The sequence below is a fragment of the Ochlerotatus camptorhynchus genome, unplaced genomic scaffold, assembly GCF_037179485.1.
Source record: "Ochlerotatus camptorhynchus isolate MF236.1 unplaced genomic scaffold, CSIRO-AGI_Acam_v1.1 ptg000062l, whole genome shotgun sequence".
Lineage (NCBI taxonomy): Eukaryota > Metazoa > Arthropoda > Insecta > Diptera > Culicidae > Ochlerotatus > Ochlerotatus camptorhynchus.
The window spans coordinates 10,681,289-10,708,853 of NW_027040552.1; the positions used below are offsets into that span (position 1 = coordinate 10,681,289).

The 27,565-nt window shown below is 41.3% G+C and overlaps 1 protein-coding gene across 2 annotated transcripts in view; it reads right to left on the bottom strand.

Moving 5' to 3' along the window:
- Nucleotides 1-2,214: 2,214 nt before the first annotated feature.
- Nucleotides 2,215-27,565, bottom strand: part of Ent2 (Equilibrative nucleoside transporter 2) — a 93,904-nt gene continuing 68,553 nt past the window's right edge. For both annotated transcript variants that reach the window (XM_065216354.1, XM_065216355.1), the window contains exons 3-8: nucleotides 21,292-21,399; nucleotides 7,725-7,855; nucleotides 7,508-7,647; nucleotides 3,912-4,057; nucleotides 3,614-3,846; nucleotides 2,215-3,509 (exon numbers count right to left, since the gene is read on the bottom strand). In XM_065216354.1, the coding sequence (XP_065072426.1) occupies nucleotides 2,865-3,509; nucleotides 3,614-3,846; nucleotides 3,912-4,057; nucleotides 7,508-7,647; nucleotides 7,725-7,855; nucleotides 21,292-21,399 (1,403 nt within the window). In that variant the 3' untranslated portion in view covers nucleotides 2,215-2,864. The remainder of the gene's footprint in view (nucleotides 3,510-3,613; nucleotides 3,847-3,911; nucleotides 4,058-7,507; nucleotides 7,648-7,724; nucleotides 7,856-21,291; nucleotides 21,400-27,565) is intronic.

Sequence of the window (27,565 nt, forward strand, 5' to 3'; positions counted from 1 at the left end):
TAACTGACCGAAGATCTTCGGAAGATGACTTGATATGAGAAGCGAATATATGGAGAACACAATATAAATTTTTCTATGGACCTGTAAAGTTTGGCCTGATTACTTGGGTGCGAATCATGCCCGATCTATTGCAATTAATACCAGATGTTCTAGGTTCTGCAAATTGTCCTGGAGCAAAGAGAGGATTGTGTATTTGCTCTTTTGTCTATGCTTTGTTTCCACCGTCGCTAAAGCGCAGCGCTTGTGTTCTGGAAAAGTTATCAATCTTCTTTATATGATGTCTTCGGCTATATTATGTTTATCCTCAGAAGATTTATGCAAATTCAAAACAAAAAATTCTGTATGAATTTCCAAAGCAGTTTTGGGACCACCTTCTACCAGAGATTTTGTGAAAATTAAGCAAATTGCTGATAGCTTTAGGGACAGCATAAATAAGGCCTTATTTTCTGGAGGAGGATTTGTTTTCTGTCGATCTTGTTTTTCGTACTGAGTACCAATGCTACCGAAGCCGGGGGCAGCTCTCACACCTGGACCCTACCTATCGACCCATCAACTCATGAACCGGGGACCAACGGCTTTACTTCCCTTCCGAAGGAAGGCGTGATCAGAGATGTTATGCCTTAGAACATCCCGGTGGCGCCGACTGGGATTGAACCCAGGCCTGCTGGGATGAGAGGTAATCACGCTTACCACTACATGGAGAGTCACCTCACCCGAGGTGACAATTGTCACTTCACCATCACTTCACTGCCACCTCACCTCACACGCTGCGCAAAATAGGCCTACATATAAACAACGATGGTTTTGTTTATGTTTGGAACCTAAGAGGAAGAGGTGACAATTGGCTTCTTCCTCTTTTATTTCTATCTCTATCTCTATCTTTATCTATCTCTATCTCTATCTTACGCACATGAAATCGACCAATCAGGAAGTGGTTCGCGTTTGACAGAAAAGTGGTTTTTTTTCGCCCCCGTATTGTCACCTCTTCTCTTAGTTTGGAACCAATTTCACTTATGGATAATCATTAAGCGTAAACAGGTGAGGCCCAGTGAATTTGTCGTCTCTTCTCCGGCTGATTAAATCAGCCCAGTGGCAGGCGCATAGGCAACATGTTATACCGTGACAGCGTGCCCAGCACAGCAAAATAAACGATTTGAGCCCGGGACATGCTGCCTGCTGTCAAACGCTGCTGTTAGTATAGGTTTTGTCACTGGCCTGGATTAAATGGATGACGGAGTTTGACGTCACACTCCTTCAACCGTTTAAACAGCGGGAGAACGAAAGAGTAGAGTAGAGTTTCAGTAGACCAATTTGACAGCACATCCCGCCCCTGAGAGAAAGCTAATCAATGTGGAAGTGCTTCAAGAGCATTAACTTGAGCTCGCGTGTGAGCGTCAAAGCCAGGATTAGAATTACAGCCCCATGGTCACCACAGATTTTTAGATTTGTATTTAGGTTCCCAACAACTGTGCCAAATTTGAACGAATTTAGTTGCGATTTTATTTGCAGACGAATTTTAAAGGAAAATGTATGGGAAACGGAAAATAGTAATTATATGCTTGTCAAAAATTCACACATTGCTTAATTTCAACTTAGTCGAAGATCGAATCGTTTAAAGGTCTTCGATAACGTTGTTCTGCATATTTTATCCAATCAAATTTCTGGAATGGGCAATATTGAGCAATTTGTGTGATACTTACTAACTTTAAAATTATTCCGCAATTCCAAATCGCATCCGAATTCGTTCAAATTTGGAGCAGTTGTTGGGGACACCAACATTTACAAATCAAAAACAACAGTGATTTATACATTGTTTGGACAGCACCTTTGACTGAGAAAAAATGGGACGGAATGAGCTGAATGAGGTCGTTGGGATTTTCTGAGGCTTTTTCAGATCACGCCTCATTTCGGAAGGAAAGCAAATCTATTGGAAAATAAAACGATTGAATACGTAAGTTAGTGAGAGATAGAGAGAGAGAGACATTTCACCATAATCCATTGATCCATTGGTCAAAATTCGAAGAAAAATAAAAATTCTAGCCTAGGTGACCCAGTATCATAAAAGTCAACAAGTTAAGAATGTGCTCGACGATCAAGTAAACGGGATCCAAATTTATGATGTAATAACAAAAAAACCGGTGGATCAGCGTATTTAGGAAGAGTAAAATTAATAAGGAAATTTCTTCACATAACCAATTAAAAACAAAACCATTATTTTGAGAAAAATATACTTTCTAACACAATAACTTAAGCTAACCTAATGAAATCTTAACTAAAGTTTATCTGCACTCATTGCTCTCTTATACCATAAAGATTTAGTCTACTTATCATCGATACCGTAGAAAAAAAAAAACTTTACTAATCAGTTCCTACCTTAACAATTTGAAAGCTATTCAAAACCAATGTTAAAACAAAGATGAAACCAAACGAAAAACTATCAGTCTACATTTTTTCGCATGACGTTCATAAAATTAGTGAGGACACAATGTTTGAGAAGTTAATCAATAAAATTTAACGCAGTTTTGGTACTCCATACAGGCCAAGTCTCGAGTTTGTTCCATCACTCTCATGTTCGACAGTGGATTTTGGGATTTGGTTTCGTTTCAAAAGGATGCAAATAATTACTCAATGCTCGATGCTTTTTAGGTTAGAACGTTAAATAAAAAATTAAAAAAAAAAGTTTACGAAACTTAAAACACGAAAGATAAAATTGAGCTTATGTACGACAGTTTCACCAAACGCCTCGTTCCCGAGTGCCACACTAAGTCAGTTGACGTCCGGAGTATGTGTAAAAGAAAAAAAAAAACAAATAAAACATGGATCTAGCTGTCCAGAGCTAGCATTTCCATACTCCAGCGCCAACCCTAGTGCAACCACTCGAGGAAGTTGTACCGCACGATCAAGGGGAACACCATGGAAAACAAAATACCGCTAAAGATACCGGTAATGAGCATAGCTGCGGCAAACATTCCCGCCGTAACCGCATGCTGGGATTCAACAGTCTGTGGAGTGTACATCATTCCCAGGGAACTGAGATAACCGGAACTGTACGCCATCACGGCGGCAATTCCCCAGTAAACCCAGTCGTTATCGATGTAGATCGGAAGCACCCGTTCAATTCCCAGTGGACGATAGTTGCAGAACAGGAACAATGGCAAAAAGGCTGCTCGAATAATCACTGGCCAGACTAGGTGCTTGGGCTTGGGCCAGGTCACCCAGGACGTTGTCAAGCTACCCAACATAGCAAACAGGTTGAATGTGAGGAAGCACGTGACACTCACGTAGAGATCGTCTCCAATGACAAAGTCACTGTCGGAGCGCTTAATATCCGAATGCACAGCCGGGAATATGGACAGCGTGACGAAGAACACGAAGAATACGTTGAAAAGCTGCGGGAAAGCTTGCTTGAAGATCTTCCAGTAAGGTGGCCGACCGTCCACGTTAATACCGGCTCGTTTGTGGTTTTCGGCTTCCTTCTCTTTGAGCATCTCATGATACCGGTAGAATTTCTGAAAATAAATAATTCTCTTAGTAACCGTACACTAAATCCTTTCCAGGAGACCGGAAGTCATGAAGGTTAGTGGTCTCAGGTCCCAAAGGTTGTTAAACTTACATTCAACGGCAAAGCGAAATAGGTGTCGAAGCAGAGCAACAGCACGAACATTGCCGTGATGAAGTAGTAAATGGCTGCCGTTCGAACCGAGGAAGCAAACTGCGAACTGAGGATTGCAATGATCGATGCAAAGGTACCGCTGATGTTGGATCCCAGCACGACTGCACCGGTGTACTTGAACGGTAACTTGGCGACCATACCGTATACCGTGTTCTGGTAGATGCCACTGGCCACTGTTTGTTAATGAGGAGGTAACTTTAGAACTCAAGAAATGCTACTCATTTTGATTCAAACTTACTGTTCAGGATTACAACGGTGATCATCGTAATCCAGAAGAAGGCTCCTGGCCACTCGGAAGAATCGATCATGGCTAGCACCACCGTTACCACGAATACAATCACCTCGATGAGGATGCTGTAGACGATGCGTTTCGTCAGGTTGCCGCTGAAAGGAAAAAAAAAGTTTTTTTTTAACTATTTCATTTATTTAGTTGAATTCCATAAATGAATTATATAGGTTAAGTAATCGTCTAGCGATATCGGGGAGGTTTTTTAGAAGGTCGAATTTAATCATATCGCTTCCCGGAGCAGAGTTTTTAAGCGCTTCGGCAAGCCTAAGCGTCTGTTCTCCAGGAGGAGCGGCTCACAACAGCGTCTGTTCCCCATGTTAGGGGCGGCTGATCCACGTCTGAGTGCCAGTGAAGGACTCTACGCACAAATGTGCACCCTGGTCCTCCGGAAAGTTAGGGGGTACCTGTCAGGCCCTGCGAGCCAGCCGTAAAAAAAAGCATTGCAACGGAAAATCAGCAACAGAGGAATACGAACCGAGACCAACGGCAACGACCCCAGCGACGAAATAGGACTTGCGATTGGAAACTCGGCACGTGGAACTGTCGATCTCTCAATTTCATCGGGAGAACCCGTATACTCGCCAATCTACTGAAGGACCGCGGATTCGGCATCGTAGCGCTGCAGGAGGTGTGTTGGACAGGTTCCATGGTGCGAACGTTTAGAGGTTATGATACCATCTACCAGAGTTGCGGCAACACACGCGAGTAGCTTTCATCGTGATGGGCGAAATGCAGAAGCGCGTGATCGGTTGGTGGCCGATCGACGGAAGAATGTGCAGGTTGAAGATCAAGGGCCGATTCTTCAACTTAAGCATAATCAACGTGCACAACCCTCACTTCGGAAGCACTGATGATGACAAGGACGCATTTTACGCGAAGCTCGACCGCGAGTACGATCGCTGCCCAAGCCACGACGTCAAGATCATCATAGGAGACCTAAACGCTCAGGTAGGCCACGAGGAGGAATTCAGACCGACGATTGGAATGTTCAGTGCCCACCAGCTGACGAACGGGAACGGCGTACGACTCATCGATTTCGCCGCCTCCAAGAACATGGCCATACGTAGCACACCTGGAGATCACCACAGCAGACGGAATCGCAAATCGACCACGTTCTGATTGATCGACGGCACTTCTCCGACATTATCGACGTCAGGACCTATCGTGGTGCTAACATCGACTCTGACCACTACCTGGTGATGGTCAAACTGCGCCCAAAACTTTCCGTCATCAACAATGTACGGTACCGACGCCCGCCACGGTACAACCTAGAGCGACTGAAGCAACCGGATGTCGCCTTAGCATACGCGCAGAATTTCGAGGCAGCGTTGCCAGAGGAGGGCGAGCTCGATGTGCCCCCTCTAGAGGACTGCTGGAGTACAGTAAAAGCAGCCATCACCGACGCAGGCGAGGGCACCATCGGGTACGTGGAAAGAAGTCGACGGAATGAATGGTTCGACGAGGAGTGCAGAGCGATTTTGGAGGAGAAGAACGCAGCGCGGGCGGTAATGCTGCAGCATGGAACCCGACAGAACGTGGAACGGTATAAACAGAAGCGGAAACAGCAGACCCACATCTTTCGGGAGAAAAAACGCCGCCTGGAAGAAGCGGAGTGCGAGGAAATGGAACTGCTGTGCCGTTCCCAACCGGATGATAGTCAGGATCTGGGAAACAGAACAGCTACCGGAGGAGTGGAAGGAGGGGATAATCTGCCCCATTCACAAGAAAGGCGACCATTTGGAATGTTAAAACTTCAGAGCGATCACCATTTTGAATGCCACCTACAAATTGCTATCGCAGATCATCTTCCGTCGTCTATCACCTAAAATGACCGAGTTCGTGGGAAGTTATCAAGCCGGCTTCATCGACGGCCGATCGACAACGCACCAGATCTTCGCCGTACGGCAAATCCTCCAGAAATGCTGTAAATACTAGGTCCCAACGCATCATTTGTTCATCGACTTTAAGGCGGCATGCGACAGTATCGACCGCACAGAGCTATGGAAAATCATGGACGAGAACGGCTTTCCTGGGAAGCTGATCAGACTGATCAAAGCAACGATGGACGGTGTACAAAACTGCGTAAGGGTTTCGGGTGAACTATCCAGTTCATTCGAATCTCGCCGGGGACTACGACAAGGTGACGGACTCTCATGCCTACTCTTCAACATCGCTCTAGAAGGTGTAATGCGATGAGCCGGGCTACAAGCCGGGGTACGGTTTTCACGAAAGCCGGTCAATTTGTGTGCTTTGCGGACGACATGGACATTATCACAAGAACATTTGGAACGGTGGCAGAACTATACACCCGCTTGAAACACGAAGCAGCAAAGTTCGGACTGGTGGTGAGTACGTCAAAAACAAAGTACATGGTAGTAGGCGGAACCGAACATGACAGGATTCCTTTAGGAAGTAATGTCACGATAGACGGGGATACTTTCGAGGTAGTTTACCGTGGATCCTTACTGACGGCTGACAACATCAATGGAAGTCGTGCCTACTACGGGCCCCAGAAGAAACTACGGTTAAAAAAGATTCACCTCCGCACCAAATGTACCATGTACAGAACGTTAATAAGACCAGTGGTCCTCTATGGACACGAGACATGGGTTATGCTCGAGCAGGACCTGCAAGTACTCGGAGTTTTCGAGCTCGCTGCACTTACGGCGAACCCAGCATCCAAAAGGTGGCTAAAGCCGGCAGGATGCGGTGGGCAGGGCATGTTGTAAGAATGCCGGACAACAACCCTGCAAAGTTGGTGTTCGCTACTGATCCGGTTGGCACAAGAAGGCGTGGAGCGCAGAGAGCACGATGGGCGAACCAGGAAGAGCGTGATCTAGCGAGCATTGGGTATGACCGAGGATGGAGAGTGGCAGTCGCTAACCGAGTATTGTGGCGTACTATTGTTGATTATGTCTTATCTTAAATGTGATGTTGTACAAATAAATGTATGTATGTGTATGGAAGGATATTAACTGAACGGACTGATTTTATTACGGACATCAGTCAGGAAAAACCTTTAGATGTGGAAGGATGCCATGCCGAATTTGTACAAGATGACCCAAATTGTGTTGGCTATTTTTGTAAGCTCGGCAGCTGCGGGACGAAGCTTTTCAGCGATGCGTCGAATCAAGACGTGGCTTTGTTCTACGATGGGGTAAGATCGATACTCTACGCTTGCTTTGCTTCACATTGAATCATCATTACTCAAGGACACAAATTTCTCGCAAAACACAAACTCCGCTGTAACAACCCTGAGATTTTTTGATAATAATCAAATTTCAGAGATTTTTTTTCAGAATATGATTATTAAAATTAAAGAAAGAAAACACACGCACACACAAAACATACATCGAATGATGTTTTTCCAAGTCGACCAGTTAGAAAGTGTAAATAGTTTATGCTATTTTCATTTACACCTCGTTGAAACGTTTCTTGGAATTGAACCCACTCCTAGTTGCACTGATTATTATATTCATAGTTTTATCACTTTTCAAACATATTTTATACACACACTTTCAAAATGTTACAAACTCTATACTTACCCAAGGTTCATAAAGATGTTCAACCAATTAAAAAGCAAATTGGGGATCTGTGACGCAAATCCAACGTAAGAAAGAAAGTAGGTTCCATACTCGGATTCCACACCAGTATAGTTTTGACTAAGCTTATAATCTACAAAGTACTGTAATAAACAAAACAGAAAAGAACATCATTAAACAGTTACATATTTGCATATCTAGCGCGACCACTGAAACTTACCGATTTGGCAGTGATGAACATATTCCAAGGCATCAGCGTACCCACGCCATGGATCATAAGCGTAAGGAAAACGAGCAGTAGCTTGTCCCGCGGTGGATTCAGCTCCATCTTGGCCCGTTCCATGGTCATCCCTGGAAGAAAACCGAGCCGTATTAGCAGATAGTAGGCGGTGAAAATCATTTTCGCTGCTGAGGCACGGTTGTCGAACGAAATTCAACTGATTCTAATATGGCGATCTTGCCACGAGGAGTGCACTTTTCGGAATGAAGAATTCAACGTCACACGCAAAAGCAACCGAACAGAAGATGCGACTTCTGCCCGGCCCTTTGCCAAGGGACTCTTGTGTATTAACCACTAGCCAAAGAAGTTGACCGTTGCAGGTAAAGGTGAGCTCAATAACGTGGAGCTATGGTGCGGAAAGGATGCGCCACCCGCGGGGGGAACCTCCAATTATGTGTACGATGGCATGTTTTCTCGGTAGGAGATAAAAATGGGGGTACACTCAAAAATGATTTAATACGTAAATTTGAAACTTTGTAAAAACAAAAAAATCAATGATCAATCATAGATTTTTTTTAAAAGGACGTTTTAAAGAAATTTATTATTTTTTTTACATTATTTCTATTAACGGTGTAATTTATGGAAGGAATCTAAATGTAAACCCGATCATGTTTTTTACCACAATGCCTCCAAGAAGAAATTGACTCAAAGAGAGTAGAATTCCAATTTATGAGCCTTTTGTCGTACATCCAGGAGCAATGCAATAAGTAGGAATAGGTTTATTTGCGTTTGCTGGACTTTAGTCCCTCCCGTTTATCGATTGAAGACATAAATATTTACAGCGTACACAGCATTCCAGTTGCGTATTGATAGTATTCCCTAACATGACATGTTAGAACGCTATTTCCTGCTTCGTCAAATTTATCATCACTGGTATGCATAACATAACGATGGATTCCTCAGCAAGAGGTTTTCCTATGAATAGCAAGTGTTGCATACTCCAACACAGAACGCAGAAATATGCATGCTGCGCTAAAACTGATACTCATGTTATCAAACCACTCGAGTAAAAAAAAAATGATGCATGGTGCATCTTCTTGCAACTCCACAGGAAAAGACGATAATAACTCAGGGGCTGTCCATATACCACGTAGACAGCTTTTGAGCGATTTTAGACCCCCTTAGAATACCACTCATATAAATTTTCAAAAAAATGTATGGACCGTGGACATTTGCCAATTCCCCTCCCCGCTCTAAACTGTCCACGTGGTACATGGACAGCTCCTCACTTGACCGTAGGCATATAAACAGATTTGTTGTGTGCAGGGTTGAAAAAATCATGAAAAAATCAGCAGCATTCACTATGAAATGAATTTTTCATCCATAGTGAACTTTGATGAATTTTAGTGATTTTTTCAGCCCTGGTTGTGTGTACCTAATCCTTTTTGATTCGCACACTGTTGGGTATTTTACTTTCTGCACCGCCTCCGTGGTTTGGTCGTCGTCTTGCTGCGAGAAAATTCCTGGAAATGCATCCACGAAATCGAAATAAATTTAGCGAAATTCCACGTTCCTGCTGAGAAAGAAAAGGAACCCAAAATTTGAAGTGGGTATCAGGCGGCGAAGTGGCACGGGATGAAATATCGGAGATGACGACGCGACGCAGCGAACACGTTGCCAAGTAAAACTGCAAAGCTTGTCAATGAGGTACCTGCGACCAGTAGGCTTTGCTCATGTGTTCAAGGTCCAAATACGGTTTGGGGCACTTGTTTGTTCTTAGCTTCATTGTTTCTCAAACATTGCCAGTACGGCTTATATGAAGTGTTGAATTAAATTAAATATTAAGAAAGCAGTGTTATTCAACTCCGTGGCCAGGAAGGCAGAACTTTTGTATCGTGATTTATTGCGCATTTTGCACCACAGTAGCACCACCGACAAACCGACATGAAACTAAAACTTAACTCTTGATCGAGAATCCACAACGGCGGATTCAAATGTGCAGCGATCCCATCTGTCAAAACCATAGAAATTTGTTATCTAGATAAAAATAATTTGCCCAGAATAGATTAGACACGAACCAACTCATACATTTAGTATGTGTGTTCGTGGCTAGGATACACATTTTTCGCAAACACGGCGGCAGATGTCAGTTTTGTGCTATGATCAGAAATTTGATGATATTTTGTATGATCATTCATGTCGGTTTGTCGGTGGTAGGACACCTGCGCTAAAAATAACCCACAAACATATTTTCGCTCATACTATTGCGCATTTTGCACCATAGTAGACTCCTGTACTGAAAATAATCCCTCAGACTTTGACGTAGGATTACCACCGACAAACCGACATTAATGATCATACAAATTACAAAGAAATTTCTGATCAAAGCACAAAACTGACATCTGCCGCCGTATTCGCCGAAAATATTTATCCTAGCCACGAACACGCGTATAAAATTTATGAGTTGGTTCGTGTCTAATCTATTTCGGACAAATTATTTTTATCTAGATAAAATTCTTCTATGGTTTTGACAGATGGAATCGCTGCACATTTGAATCGGCCACATTTCAAAAAACCAAAATCGTCGCTAAAACACTACCGTTATCTGTTGAGTACACAACAGATGGCGATAGTGTATAAACGTCATACGCGATACAATTGACTAACGCGTCACAGGTGGTAGTACCATAGAGGTAACTCTAAGACCACTGGGTCCCGAAGAAAATCATTATTATTTTTGACTCACTCAGTACCAGAACAACGGTCCCAAGCAGTCCCAAGCTATTTCACTCACCCCTGCATGTTCTGCATGAATCCACACACCCCTGATGTTATCTGTCAAACTTTCATAGCGAATCAAAACAAACATAGTGTAGTAATAGAATTTCAACTAGAATAGGGTACGTTAATCGTTTGCTTGGGACCAATAGGCTACTAAAGTGGTGAGCCAATTTAAAATCGTTAGTTTCGTATTGATTGTTGGTAGTACCAACTTGGTCCCAAGCAAATCGATCAACGTACCCCATTATGGTCAAAATTCTAGTACTACACAATGTTTGTTTTGATTCGCTATGAATGTTTGACAGATAAAATGAGGGGTTCGTGGATTTTTCTATGTTTCGAGGGGTGCATCGATTAGCTTGGGACACCGAAGAGAGTACCAGAGCTGAGCCAAAAAGTTGAATACGTTTCTTCGGAACCTACTAGTCTTAGAGTTACCTCTATGGTCTGTGATAAATCTGAAAAATATGTTTTATAGGAAGCAACCCTGCTGAAACATGATCCGTAAAGCTGTGTCAGAAATTGAAAGTAATAATGATATAATCTTCTTCTTTCTTTTTTTCATGACAAACGGCCTTTGAACATAGCTCACTCGGGTCGATACAGTACTTGTTCGCTAACTGGGCGTTCTTTAACTGCAGGGCTGGTAGTGATCAATACTGTCAAAAATAGTGATTTTTGTGGCCATGTTGAAGAAATAAGTGACCAAATAGTGACTTATAGTTGTAAAAAAGTGACTAAAATGTGACCTAAGGGTAGAAAATTTGTCGAAAAACCGGGAATTCTCAGGGAATTTTATTTTTCCTAAAAATACCTGGAAGTCTCAGGGAGTCTTATCATTATTCAGGAAATTTAATAATTTTCTTACTAAGAATGCATTTTAAAATAAAAACATTTAATATTCCTAGTTATTTTCATTCACACATTGAACTTTATGGATCCAAAATGGATTAATCTTCAGTAACAAATACATTTTTAAAATCCAGAGTCTTCAAATGATTTTGGTTTGGTTCTAGAATTTGCATATTTCCCACAAATTTTATAAATTCTTAGCTAAAAAGTTATAATTCTTCAAGAAATTTTCAAGAATTTTCAAATTTTTAGCACAGTTTTAAGGCTCATGGAATTTTATTATAATTTCTAAGGACCTCATTCTACGGGAGTTTTGGGAAAAAAAAATCAGTGAGAAAAACTTCAACTGCAATCTACTTTCGTGGTAGTTCTGAGGAACTTTAGACTTCATTTGAAGCCTAAACCTAAGATAGTAAACTCCAAAGCGAATTCTTATAAGAAATCTCCGTTGAATATAGAATGGACTATTCTGAGGTCTTCAGAACTACGTGAAAGTTCCCAAAATATTCCTGAAGTTAATTAAATTGTCTTGAAGTTCGCGCAATACTTCTCATATTTTTTATAACTTCTGTAAAGTTTCCACAATTTTCCTAACGATCATGAATCTTCTCTTAACTGTTAAAAATTCACTGAATTTCTCGAAACTTTTTTAAAATTTATGTAATGTCCCTGTTCTTGAATATTTCTGCTCTGAGTATATCTGTTCTTTCTTGAAGTTTTTGTTTGTTTAGAGCTTTATTAGCGAGATCAATATCTTTCTCGAAGTTCTCAAAACTGATCTTAAGTGTTTGCAGTTCTCATGAAGCTTGTTGTACTACCATGAATTTAATTGAACTGCTCTAAAAATGTTTAAGCTTTACGTGAACTTCTGGACTTATGTGAAAACGTCAATAATTTACTTAAAATCTCTAACGTTCTCTGAAAATCTGGGAACATCTTGAAATTTCCTGCTAATTTAGTGAAACTAATGGAACTGAGCTCCTCTGAAGTTCCCTTTGTTTTTGGAGCTCCCGAAATGTCCATAATAGTTCCTGAAGTTCTCAGATCTTCCCTCAAGTTCCATAGACTTTTATGAAGTTCTCGAAATGTTTCTGAAAATCTCTGTACTTCTGCGAAGTTTTCGAAGATATTCTGAAATTTCAGGAACTTCTCAAAGCTTCCGCAGCTAAATAATAAATATAGTTCTATGATTTTCGCTGAAGTTCTCATGATTTGTCTGAAGTTCAAATTTTCGAAACTAATTCATAACTTCTTCAATAGTCTAAAGTTTCCTGATATTTTAAAACTGCCCAAAGTATTTCTCAATTTCCTTAAAATTCTCTAGACTGCCCTGATTATATTTGTATTTTTCAAAAGAACCCACCATTCTACTGGAATTGATTAAATTGCCTTTAAGTTCTACAATTTTCCTTAAGTTTTATAAAATTTATAAACGCTTACGGAACTTTGCCTTAAAACACTAATTTTCCCATAAGTTTTCTATGCTTACCATAATTTCTCGAAATTGATCAAATGTTCCGGTAAATTTTCTGATATATATATTTATAATTCCCTGAAGCTTCCAAAACTTTCGGATCAATCATAGAATTCTCGGAATATTCCATATTTCTAAGGAACTCCTTGTAAGTCGCTGCAAATTTCCTTAAGTTAATGCGATTTTTCTGATGTTATCTGATCGTCCTCGAAGTACTCGGAACTTCACTGAATATAATGAAACAATCTAAAAATATCTAAATTTCTTAGAAGTTCTCTGGAATTTCTTGGGAATATCGGTGCTTGCAAAAAGTTCTCGCTTTTTTTTCATTAATGGAACCTCGTTGATGTTCTGTTATCAACTTAGCAAAATTTTCGATTTTTTTAGATCTTGAAATTTACAACTCACTTAAAATACTCTCACATTTTTTAATGTTACTATAATTTTTATTGTGTTCCAGAAATTTTCTCGGAGCAATCCGAAGTTTCCGGAAATTCCGGTTTCTGCAGTTTGATGTTCTCGAAGCTTCCCTAAACTCTCAACCCTAATGAATGCTTTAAAATAAATGGAATTCTCGTAAACACCTTTAAACATTCCTGGAATTCTCTGGATTTCTGTGAAGTTCCTGAAATATTTATGAAGTTTTCATAAATTTTCTGAAGGTCTCTGTACTGAATCTTTCGGAACATCTTAAGGGTTCTCGATTTTATTTCAGCACATCATGGAACTATCGTGATTTTTTCTAAACTCACGCTTAAAGATTTTTAAACCAATTTAATAGTCTGGGCTAAAGTTTCGGGTACTTCCCCTTAAGATCTCTGGAATTCCCCAAAGGCTCTAGATCTAGCTTTTCTGAGATCAATAGAACTTCATTAAAGTTTCCACATTTTTGTCAGTACGAAACGTCAAGACATTAAAAATGTTGTGATCTTAGACTTACTAAAATCAACAATCAATACGAAACTAACGATTTTAAATTGGCTCACCACTTTAGTAGCCTATTGATCCCAAGCAAACGATTAACGTACCCTATTCTAGTTGAAATTCTATTACTACACTATGTTTGTTTTGATTCGCTATGAAAGTATGACAGATAACATCAGGGGTGTGTGGATTCATGCAGAACATGCAGGGGTGAGTGAAATAGCTTGGGACTGCTTGGGACCGTTGTTCTGGTACTGAGTGAGCCAAAAATAATAATGATTTTCTTCGGGACCCAGTGGTCTTAGAGTTACCTCTATGCTAAAATTAAGTAAGTGTTCAACTTCAACATTTAATGGATTTGATAGTAAAGCTGTTTCTTTGAAACTGATTGTCATGTCTTAAGAACGTTTGCTTTAAAAACATATTTTTAACACATTTCATAAACAGCATTCTTATTATAAACCTGGAAATTATCCGCCAAAGTTATGGAAAAACCAGGAAAACTCAGGGAACTTTGTTTAGCCAAATGATTGGACATCTTGTAGATAGACAAGAACGATTAAACGTAAAAAAACTCTATGCAACTTCGAATCGTTCAAAAAAAAAGAACAAAATTCACGTTTAAAAAGTTATTACAAGAAAAAGTGACATTAGTAACTTGGCCTTAAAAAAAGAGACTTTTTGTGACTGGCTTGAAAAAAGTGACCAAGTCACTAAAAAGTGACTCACTACCAGCTCTGTAACTGGGCGTTCGTTAACTGGGCTGTAGCCCAATTAAAAAGCAGTCATACGTCAAAAATAGACGTCACATTTAGGTTGACATTTCGTTGTGAAAATTAGTGAGGGGCATTCGAATGGAATATTAAGTGTTGATATAAATAAACTTGTTTTTTTTTCATTTCACGCTGAAATCAGGACTTTAATGCGTTTTTAGCGAAAGCGTTAAGCCTCGGTGTTTTTTGGTTAGGTAGATAGTTCCGTTAGAGTACGGCAGTATGAAAATTGAATAGAAGTTGAAAATGAGTGAAGGGCCATTAATGCGACAGTACTAGTCATTCGCTCATTTTCAACTTCTATTCAATTGTCATACTAACGGCGCCGGTGGTGTAGTGGTACGCGTGATTACCTCTCACCCCAGCAGGCCTGGGTTCAATACCAGTCGGCGCCGCCGGGATGTTCTGAGGCATAACATCTCTGATCACGCCTTCCTTCGGATAGATAATATCCTCATAATTTCCTTCAAAATAATCATTGATTTCTCCGTAGAGTTTCCCTGGTATGTCTGCTCTGATTTTTTGTAAAAATTCTCTTCATAATTCTCGCATAAACTCCCTAGGACCTCTCGTCAACACTCCCTAAGTAGTATTCTAAAATTCACTTCGAAATTTTCTTGGAATGTCACGAGAAAATGTATTATGGATACTCTGCAATATTCCCAACAAAAAAATTCTTAGGAGTAATTCTTGGAGCTCTTTGATATTATCCTTAGAACTCTCTTGAAATCTTCTCCGTAATTCTCTTGAAACTACACTAAGCCAATTACCGTTTCATGGAACTTTTGTTGATGTAGAGGTATACTCGGTCTTTAGTTTCAACGATTGTCAAGCTAATCATTCTTCCTCTCCCCCCAAAGACCATAAGGACGTGACGAGAAATAGAGTTTGGAGTGTTTTTGTCCTTGGGTACGACTTGCACGTTTTCGGCGGTATAACCAACAATCAATACGAAACTATCGATTTTAAATTGGCTCACGACCTGACTAGCCTATTGGTCCCAAGCAAACGATTAACGTACCCCATTCTAGTTAAAATTCTAGTACTACACAATGTTTGTTTTGATTCGCAAATTGATTGACAGACAAAATGAGGGGTTCGTGGAATTTCCTATGTTTCGAGGGGTGCATCGATTAGCTTGAGACCGAAGATATTACCAGAGCTGAGCCAAAAAGTTGAGCACGTTTCTTCGGGACCTTCTGGTCTTAGTGTTACCTCTATGGTATAACCATAGAGGTAACTCTAAGACTACACTCATAAAATTCGACACATTTTTATTGGCGAATTTCCATATATAATTCCACATGATTTTCATGTGTCCACACATAAATAGAATCCACTAAGAAGTACACATGAAATTTACGAGTAAAATGAATAGTATATGTGGTTACACTGTAACGGAACATGGGAGGGTTAAATCTCGGATGTAATACAACCTCCGCTTAAGCGCCAGGCAAGCTTTATCTTGCCGCGAAGGAGCACGTTTCTCGACAAAGAATCCCGTACCCGGCTGCGAGACCTCCGGGCGAGTCCTTAACTGTTGCCTCAACCCACGGCCGAAACTTCTACACCCAAACACCAACGACGAATGGACCTACCAAACCAGTTCAACTTCCAGGGTGGGTAGGTTTCCTTTGAAGGTTTGCCTACCCAGAGCCTATTCTACTCGTCCCGAAACCGAAAACTGCAACAAACGATATCTCTCCACCAAACTCGTCAAGAATGCGAACACACTAACTACAGATCCTGATGTTTATTAAGCGAAACATTTTTCAAAGGAAAGACATTCGTTTGTATATTATCTATCGACTCGAAAGTGTTTTTATAGCAGGGTTAGTATAATTGTACAATTTGGTTCGGTCTTACTTGTTTTCTTCCGCTTTCCTGATTTTTTTAATCCTATTCCTGAACTCCCTGATCCTTATCCTCTTCCTTCGTCGTCCTACGTTGTGCACGTGACCTCCTGCAAGTGCACTTGCCGACGAAATTCACACGTGTAATACTTCGTACTTGACTACTTGGCTACCTGCCGGCGACTAGCCGCAACAGGGCGTTACTCGAATGGCGAATGGTGAGCTCAACGCTAGGGTCTTCACCTGGCGGAAAGTATGCAAAACCGCGTGTGGTGAATAAATCCATGCGACGGACGGTTGGGATACCCGGACCACATTGATGATTCTCGTCAATGAGAGTTCGAGGTTAGGACTGGCTATGTTATATGCCTCATCGGCCGAAGACGCCCGTTCTATGTGGCTAACGATTAGAACTGACCCCGTGGCGCCCTAGGGGTGCACCTTCACTCGAAGGAAGTTCTTCGAGTGAATACATATTCGACATTACAATTAAGTTTTTTTTTTTTAGATCACGTTTAAAGTTATAGTTACCTGGCAACCGTACACACAAGGTACAATACTGTACGGAATTACTTCTAAGGCACGTTTTTTAAAAACTTAACTCTATAATGAAATTGGATATTTTCTAGATTGGTTTTACACTTTTATAAACAGGTTTTTTTCTTACATGTGCACTAAAAATCGTTCTTTAAAATTTCTAGCATTACGTGCAATAGCACGGTAATCGTTTTTCCTTGGCACTAACTATGTCGCACACTTTCACTACTATTGGCTTGCACTAGAGTTTTATCAGCCTACCGAACTTTTCGATCCTGACTTTTCCGCGGTCTGGGCCTGAGAGATCGCCTATTACAAAATTCATAGGCCTTTACCCCGAATATTCCGACGATTTCCGAGATCGTTATTCTTCGTCGTTTTTCGTGTGTATCCGTTTTCAAACGCACAGATTAAAAGATCTCAATTGAGCCTCTACTGTGGAATCGCAACAAGAAGGGATCAGAGACGCGGATTTGCTACACGGAGAAAGTATTACATGCATTTAATTATTTTTATCCCTTGTTGATTTTGTTTTATTGTTTAGAGATGAACTAGCCTAAGGATGCAGACCGCTCCGAAAAAAAAATTACGTTTTGATTTTTCTAAAAATATTGAAAAAAAGTATCAAAAATCTAAAAAAATCACATTTTTTCTAATTTTTTTAAAGAAAATTCACGTGCAAAAACATGTTTTATAAGTCATTATGGCATAAAGTTGGACTCAAAAAACCACAAAACATCAACTTTTCGGTTTTTATGAGAGTCCAATTTTTTTTTATGATGGCATAGAAAAAATTTTTTTGCATGTAATTTTTGACAAAAATCTAAGGAAGAAACTGATTTTCTTGGATTTTTGATAATTTTTCCCAATATTTTTAGAAAAATAAAAACGTACCGAAAATATTTTTTTATTTTTGGGCCGGTGAGCTTCCCCTTAATAAAGAATTAAAAAAAAAATTGTTTTATTGTTTGTGTACTTGTAACATCGTTACAACACATGAATTTTATGTGTATACATAAAAACTATGTGTCCGACACATATGTATCATTTGTTTATCACATTGCAAAAATTCATGAGTGGGACACATAAAAATTAGCATTGAATTTTCCTTAGTGTAGTAGGTCCCGAAGAAACGTGCTCAACTTTTAGGCTCAACTCTGGTACTCTCTTCGGTCCCAAGCTAATCGATGCACCCCTCGAAACATAGGAAAATCCACGAACCACTCATTTTATCTGTCAAACTTTCATAGCGAATCAAAACAAACATAGTGTAGTACTAGAATTTCGACTATAATGGGGTACGTTAATCGATTTGCTTGGGACCAATTGGCTAATCAGGTAGTGAGCCAATTTAAAATCGTTAGTTTCAACCGGTTGATATAACAACTGACGAACCAACATGCCACAGGAGCATTTCGTTTGTCCACAATTCGAATTGTCAAACGAGCGATTCGAAATTTCAAACGGGCGATCAGATCTGTCAAACGAGGTGAGACGCAAACCAAGGCAATATAAATTATACGTGCACAGAGATGAAAAACTACCCAAAATTAAGTACTTTCCCCTCAATTCCGGGGTTCAGCCTAATAACCCAAATTTTGAGTAAATCGCATATAGTAGTTTCCATTTAACACCAGAAAAAAATACCGTCTCTTAAGTATATTCTACCCAGAAATAAGTTTAATGCTCGTTAATTTGAGAATATGCAATTTACTCAAAAGTAACTTATTGGGCTGAACTATATCGTTGGGTCGAATCTCGCGTTACTTTTTTGACAACAATAAAGAGTACAAGTGAGAGGCTGAACCAGGGTTACTTCCACTCACTTGCTATTAAAAAATATTTTTCCTTATTATGAAAACATTAGATATTATAATGACCATAAGAACTTGTAAGTAGCAAGAAGAGGTCGTGAAGTATGTGTTTGGCCCTAAAACCTGTCAATATTGTTTTCAGTGCGTCACAATCAGCGATTTAACGGTTCGTGAGCGCTCACTCTGAGTGAACGCTCGCGAATCATAAGATTGCGGATTGTGACGCTCTGAAAGTGAAATTGACAGCTTTTATGAGTCAAACACATACTTTACACCATCTTCTTGTTACTTACAAGTACAAAATATTATTATATCATCTAATGATTTCATAATTCCGAAAAACATTGTTTTATAGCAAGTGAGTGGAAGCAACCCTGGGCTGAACTCAATATTAAAGGGTGATACGGTCAAAATTTGGTCAATATCAACTTGACGTATTTCTTTCAATTTTGCATTTAAAAAACCTGAACACCCCTCATTTTGAAGGTGTGTGTGTGTAGAATGTTGCTCCTATTTTGATTTTGGAATTCACTCTTCAGTTGTCAAAATGCCGTCCAAGCAAGAAGAGCAGCGTATCAAAATTTTGCTCGCGCATCGCGAAAATCCGAGCTACTCGCACGCAAAGTTGGCAAAATCGTTATAAAAGTTGCCAAATCAACCGTTACAAATGTAATTAAAGTGTTTGGGGAACGTCTGGATCGGGGGGAAATCGAAAACCGGAAGCCGCTGAGACGACAAAGAGAGTTGCCGGTAGTTTCAAGCGAAACCCTAACCTCTCTCTCCGAGATGCCGCAAATAAGCTGGGTGTATCGTCTACAACCGTGCATCGAGCCAAAAAACGAGCCGGACTATCGACTTACAAGAAGGTAGTGACTCCAAATCGCGATGATAAACAAAATACGACGGCCAAAGCGCGATCCCGGAGGCTGTACACGACGATGCTGACGAAGTTTGACTGCGTGGTAATGGACGACGAAACCTACGTCAAAGCCGACTACAAGCAGCTTCCGGGACAGGAGTTTTATACGGCAAAAGGAAGGGGAAAGGTAGCAGATGTTTTCAAGCACATGAAACTGTCAAAGTTCGCAAAGAAATATCTGGTTTGGCAAGCCATCTGTACCTGTGGCTTGAAAAGCAGCATTTTCATAGCTTCCGGGACTGTCAACCAAGAAATTTACGTGAAAGAGTGTTTGAATAAACGTCTGCTGCCTTTCCTGAAGAAACACGGTTGTTCCGTACTGTTTTGGCCGGATTTGGCATCTTGCCATTACGGTAAAAAGGCCATGGAGTGGTACGCCGCCAACAACGTGCAGGTGGTTCCCAAGGACAAGAACCCTCCCAACACGCCAGAGCTCCGCCCAATTGAGAAATACTGGGCTATTGTCAAGCGGAACCTAAAGAAGACCAAAAAAACTGCTAAGGGCGAGCAGCAGTTCAAGGCAAGCTGGCTTTCTGCGGCGAAGAAGGTGGACAAGGTGGCTGTACAAAATCTGATGGCAGGGGTCAAGCGTAAGGCCCGGCAATTCGGATTTGGAAAAGCGGAAGCCTAACTGAATATTTTTCCTGAATTTTATACTAATTGAACTTGAAAAAGAAATTTAATTTGATTTTTTAAATAAACGACCAAATTTTGACCGTATCACCCTTTAAATAAAAAGAACTCAAATTGTGGGCAGTATTTTTTCTCCGTGTCCTTGCTCATGGTATGACGTGATCGGGTGAGTAGATGTCGGTAGTGTTTTAAGTATTTTAAATATGGGGTCTTGGGCACGAATTGGTCTCGTTGGTTCGTCGGTGGTATACCGTTCCTGAGCCATTTTCCCGTAGTGACAGGTAGCGAGGTATGGCCAAAACAGCACGGAACAACCAACCGGTGGAACTAACGATTTTAAATTGGCTCACTACTTCACTAGCCTACCTAGTCTTGAGAGTACCAGAGCTGAGTCTTAGAGTTACCTCTATGGAACAACTGTGTGTCTTCAAAAAAGGCAGCAATCGTTTTTGAAAATATTTCTTTTCATAAATATCTTGGTTGACAATGCCAGTAAATTTAGCTTTTCAGCTCACAGGTGCAAATCGCCTGCCAAACCAAGTATTTTTTCGGGAACGTTGACTATTTTCTCTGCTTAAACTTATCGTAAACCTTTCCTTTTCCGGTAGCCGAGTAAACTCTTGCCCTGGGAGTTGCTTGAAATCCACCTTGACGTATATTTCATCGTTCATTACAACGCAATCAAATTTGAGTCGGCCAATTTTTGACCATTCCACCCTTTAATTTGTATTCTGAATAAGTTGTCATTTCTCTATTGAGCCTCTGTTGTTGCGAATTAAATTTAGTAGGATGTGTAATCAACTATCCAAAATAAAAATTCTACCATGATTCCGACGCCTTATTAACACCGTTTTAAACAAAGGTAGACTGTACCCAACGTCTAGCGAAAACAAAACAAGGTGTGGAAATTCGACGAAGAAAATCGAGCACAACATACATATTCACTACCACACTCGTCCTCCTCAGTGTGATGGAAGCTCATCGATCAGCTCTCCGGTTACACTTACCTTTGAAGTTGAGTTCATCGTTGGGAAGATTGTTTTCCTCCCACGCCGGTGTGAGCCGAACCGGCTCCGTGGGTAGGAACGGTGATTTTTCACTGTCATGATTTGGACCTATTGCATAGAGAAAAAGAGAAGAAACGTAAGTGTTTATAATAGTAAATTGGCAGGTTTATTAGTAGATTATATTTCAAATGACATTTACGATTCTATTAAACAGACATTGAGTAAAATATGATCTCAAACAGGGTTTGTATCTTAACTGGTCCAAAGATTTCAAGATATCGGTGTGAATCTCTGAATCCGACTGAATATTTTACAGCTAATTTAATCGAGGACTACTCTTCCCATAAAAGTACAACTGTCCCATATGAATAAAACTTCAAACAGAGATGGGACAGTTATGCGTTTATGGCCAGTACTCATGATGTATATAATCATCTACGATCATATTCTCACATTCAACTACCATATAACGTGAACCTACATTTTCTCACGCTTTCCACCTCAAAGCCCTGTAAGAATATCCACAATAGTCCGTAATAGCTTGACATGATACATCTATTAGCTTCGATTAATTTACATATCAATAGGCCACGCCGGCACGCCGCCATTCTTTATCTAATGTTCCCAATGTAGCTAACAATCGCTGAAAAGTTGCAGATCTAAATCTATCACAACGCTCACACTCACTATCACTCGCCCTAACGCATTCCTCACTACATATGTATGGCTGTCGGTTCATTGTAGAACGAAAAAAAAAAACGACAAGGTTCAAGTTCAATGATTAAATTAGATTCCATAAATTAGTCCTGATTTGATGCTGGGCTGAGCTGTAACAATAATGGAATGCAAACTCGCAGCGGGATGCTGTTTATTACTGTGCCTTAACAGTAGAGAAATTTTACCAGCTAGCTGGTCATAATTAAATTTGGCAAATATGTAGTTTATGAGGATGCAACATCACAATTTTTTTGTTTAATTTGTGCAAGAAGAATGTTCTCTCTGCAATAACTTTATAGCAACTTGAATTAATCCTGTTGCCGTACTTTCTTTATAACTTGCAGGAAGTCTGTTAATGGACATTTTGCTAAATTTCCTCTTTGCGGGAAATTACAGCACGCTGCAGATACTGTGCAATACAACTGCTAAAAGAAGATTTACTATTTACATTCATAATATTTACCGCGGTGACGCACCCGAGTGAAACACTACAGTTCACTCTAGTGCTTTTCTTTTCACTGATCAGGCGACTCATCTCTCAGAGATGATGCTGGTGAGAATGCTCGCGAGAAAAAACATTCGAATCATCTCTTTCAGTTCACTCCCACTGCGTCCTAGCAAGAAGTACGGTCGACTTAGTTCGCGCTCCGCTATTTTGGAAGTTTTCTCGCTATTCGCTTGATTTAAATTGTCAGTTTTTTCTCGCTTAGAGTTCCCAGCTAAATAATTAACTAAAAGTGAGTTTTTTTCTGAGAAGAAAGTGTGTTTTCGGCATCATCGGAAGGAAAATTGTTTTTACGATTGCCAATTCGCCAACCATTTTGCGCACCATCGGTGCGTGGTAACGCATACCTGCACACGGATCATCGTCATCGAGTGTCAGCATCTGCCTCCGCATTTACACCGCTCATCTATCATCGTGTGTTCAGCTGAGTGCCGACCCTCACATAAGCACACACCAACGAAGACCGCCCGCACACGCTGATCGAAGATCATCCACGCTGCGCGTCGCTCCGCTGCTGCCGTTTAAACGCTCGGTGGTAGTAGTATAGGATTATCAGATAAGTTTTTGTTCTTGTTTCTCTCTTTCGCCCACAGTTAAATTTTAAGTTTGTGTTCTGTGTTTGTAGTTTTTTTTTTTTTGTGTATTGTGTCCCAGTGATTATCGTATCAGTGGTAGAGCGTTTTTCGCTCCCACTAGTACGGCAAAATGGACATTTTGTCGCAAGACGAAATGGACGTTTTGTCGGAAGATGACACCACTTTGCCACGCGATGACAAGAAGGGTCGAAAACGTACGTCATCTCTCCCTGGTTCATCGTCTCAGTCTGGCAAAGGACAGGCTCAGATAAACCCCCGATCGCGAGCCTATCCAGATGACTCGACTGGCCCATGGGTTGTCTACTTTCAGCCCAGAAACAAGCCTTTGAATGTAATGCAAATTACTAATGATCTGACGAAGCGATACTCGGCCGTGACTGAAATCACGAAGGTTAGGCACAATAAACTTCGTGTCTCCGTCTCTAACCTGAAGCAGGCTAACGAGATTGCTGCCTCCCAGCTCTTCACGCTCGAGTACAGAGTTTACATCCCAGCTCGTGATGTGGAGATCGAAGGTGTGGTCACCGAAGCGAGTCTGACCCCCGAGATCTTGGAGAAGCAGGCGGTTGGCCGTTTCAAGAACCGTTTGCTTCCTCCGGTGAAGATACTGGATGTCCAAAAACTGGGCTCAGTATCTGTCAGCGAGGGTAAAAAGAGTTTTACCCCCACAGACTCGTTCCGTGTGACCTTTTCTGGTTCAGCCCTTCCTCACTACATCGAGCTGGGAAAACTTCGACTACCTGTGCGTTTGTTCGTTCCCCGGGTCATGAACTGCCAAAACTGTAAGCAGTTGGGACATACGGCCTCCCACTGTGGCAGCAAGGCACGCTGTTCCAAATGCGGAGAGAAGCATGGGGATGACACCTGTGCAGCTACCGCACCAAAATGCGTGTACTGTAAGGGAACTCCTCATGGTATCTCGTCATGCCCGGTGTACAAACAACGCGGGGAGAAATTACAACGCTCACTTAAGGAACGTTCCCGGCAGTCTTTTGCAGAAATGCTTAAGACGGCCACGCCATCGACCAACGACAAAAATCCCTTTTCTCTTTTGTCAGATGACGAGACTGACTCTGACTTGGCTGAGGAGGGAACTTCTTTCTGTTTTTCAGCACGGAAACGAAAACGCATCCGTTCGCGGAAAGTTGAGAATGAAGAACCCCAAATCAGCTTGCCCAAATCAAGGAGTGGTGGAAAAAAGGAAGTTTCTACTCCTCCTGGATTCAGAAGAACTGACTATACCCAGGATTTTCCACCTCTCCCGGGGACATCCAAAACCCCTGATGTCCCATTTTTAAGAACAGAAGCCCCTTCTTCATCTGGGTTGTTCTCATTTGATAACATTGTGGACGATATTCTCAAGTACCTGAATATTTATGATCCTCTCAAAAGCATTGTTCTGGCAATGCTTCCTACTGTGAAGACCCTCTTGAAGCAATTGACATTGAAGTGGCCCCTCATTGCAGCAATCATTTCCTTCGATGGATAATTTTCCAAACGAGGTCGGGGATTTGATCACTATTCTACAGTGGAATTGTCGAAGTCTTATTCCTAAATTAGACTCTTTTAAGTTTTTAGTTCACAATAATGATTGTGATGTATTTGCTCTTTGTGAAACTTGGCTCTCTTCAGATATAGATCTTCCTTTTTATGATTTTAACATTATTCGACTGGATCGTGAGGATTCGCGTGGAGGAGGGGTACTTTTGGGGATCAAAAAGTGCCATTCTTTCTATAGAGTGAATCTTCCACAATTTACAGGTATTGAAGTTGTCGCATGTCAGGCTATTATTAAAGGTAAGAGCCTTTGTATTGCTTCTGTTTATATTCCTCCTAGAGCCGTTGTTAATCGAAAACAACTTTCAGATATATGTTCAGTACTTCCTGCTCCACGGTTGATCATGGGAGATTTTAATTCCCACGGTACAGGCTGGGGGGAACTGTATGATGACAACCGTTCTACTTTTATATATGACCTCTGTGATAACTTCAATATGATAATTATTAACAATGGAGAAGTAACACGTTTGGCTGGACCATCTTCGAATGGAAGTAAATTAGACCTCACACTTTGCTCTAACTCATTATCGTTGGATTGCACGTGGAATGTGATCCAGGATCCCCACGGTAGTGATCACTTGCCGATCAAAATTTCGATTGCCAGTGGGTTCAATCCGTCGGAATCCGTTAACGTCGCGTACGATCTTACCCGTAATATCGATTGGACAAAGTTCAAGAATGTGATAGAAGATGCCCTAACGTCGGTAGAAGGGCTTCCACCGTTGGAGGAATATAACTTCCTCTCCAATCTGATCTTGGACAGCGCGCTCCAAGCTCAAACTCGGCCGGTTCCAGGAACGTCTTTCCGTAGGAAACCTCCTTCCCCTTGGTGGGACCAGCAATGCACTGAGGTTTATCGTAAAAAGTCCGACGCGTTTAAGCTTTTCCGGAAACGTGGAACACCCGTACATTTCGAAGCGTACTCGGCTCTTGAACGCGAACTCAAGAGCCTCATCAAAGCCAAGAAACGCGGATACTGGCGGCAATTCGTGGACGGATTATCGCGCGAAACGTCGATGAATACGCTTTGGAACGCGGCGCGAAGGATGCGTAACCGGTCTTCGAACAACGAGAGCGAGGAGTACTCAGATCGTTGGATTCTCAAGTTCGCGCGAAAAGTATGTCCTGATTCCGTGCCGGCACAGATGATTCCTCGCGGAACGACGAATTCTGTAGACGAGATCAGCCAGCCTTTTTCAATGCTGGAACTCTCACTCGCGCTTCTTTCGTGTGGCAATTCGGCTCCGGGGGCTGATAGAATCAAGTTCAACTTGTTGAAGAACCTCCCAGACGTCGCTAAGAGGCGCATGTTGAACTTGTTTTGTCAGTTCCTGGAGCTCAATATTGTTCCGGATGATTGGAGGCAAGTGAGAGTTATAGCCATTAAAAAGCCTGGAAAACCCGCATCAGATCATAACTCGTATCGTCCCATCGCGATGTTATCGTGCATTCGAAAATTGTTGGAGAAAATGATTCTTTTTCGCTTGGACAAATGGGTTGAGACGAACCACCTACTCTCAGATACTCAATTTGGATTCCGTAGGGGCAAGGGAACGAACGACTGTCTCGCGTTGCTTTCCACAGAAATTCAGTTGGCTTTTGCTAAAAAAGAGCAAATGGCTTCTGTATTCTTGGATATCAAGGGGGCTTTTGATTCAGTTTCCGTTGAAGTCCTTTCAGACAAACTCCACGCTTGTGGCCTTTCTCCATTAATAAATAACTTTTTGTACAATTTGCTGTCAGAGAAACATATGAGCTTTTCTCATGGAAACTCTACAGCTTCTCGATTTAGTTACATGGGTCTCCCCCAGGGCTCATGTTTAAGCCCCCTTTTGTATAATTTCTACGTCAGAGAAATTGACAATTGTCTAAGTGACAACTGCACGTTGAGACAACTTGCAGATGACGGCGTAGTGTCTATGACAGGGCCCAAAGGGGTCGACCTGCAAGGACCCTTACAGGATACCTTAGACAATTTGTCTACTTGGGCTATTCAGCTAGGTATCGAATTCTCCACGGAGAAAACTGAGTTGGTCGTTTTTTCTAGGAAGCATAGCCCAGCACAACCAAAGCTTCAACTTTTGGGTAAACCGATCACTCATTCTATGTCCTTCAAATATCTTGGGGTCTGGTTCGATTCAAAATGCACCTGGAGATCCCACATTGAGTATCTGAGACGAAAATGCCAACAAAGGATAAATTTTCTCCGAACAATTACCGGAACGTGGTGGGGAGCCCATCCGCAAGATCTTCTAACGTTGTACCGGACAACGATTTTATCGGTTTTAGAATACGGTAGTTTTTGTTTCCAGTCGGCGGCTAAAACTCACATCATCAAACTGGAACGTATCCAGTATCGTTGTCTTCGTATCGCGTTAGGATGCATGCACTCGACTCATACGATGAGTCTAGAAGTGTTGGCGGGCATGTTGCCACTATCGGATCGGTTTTCGGAATTGTCCCTCAGGCTCCTCACCCGTTGTGAAGTTATGAACCCACTGGTAATCGAAAACTTTGAAAAGCTTCTTGAGCTGAACCCTCAAACTCGTTTTATGTCATTGTACTACGTGTACATAACACAGGATGTCAGCCCTTCACAGCATAATCCTCATCGTGTATGCTTCTCCGACTTCGGCAATTCAGTTAGTTTTGATTTATCTATGACGCGGGAGATTCGTGGGATCCCAGAACATCATCGTTCCATGATTGTTCCGTCAATTTACGCTGCAAAGTTTGGCCAAGTTGATTCCGCAAGATCGTTCTTCACAGATGGATCACTAATAGAGTCGTCCGCTGGTTTTGGTATTTTTAACGAATTTCATAGCGCCTCTCGAATGCTTCAAGCTCCTTGTTCCGTATATGTTGCTGAGCTGGCGGCAATACATTATACGCTAGA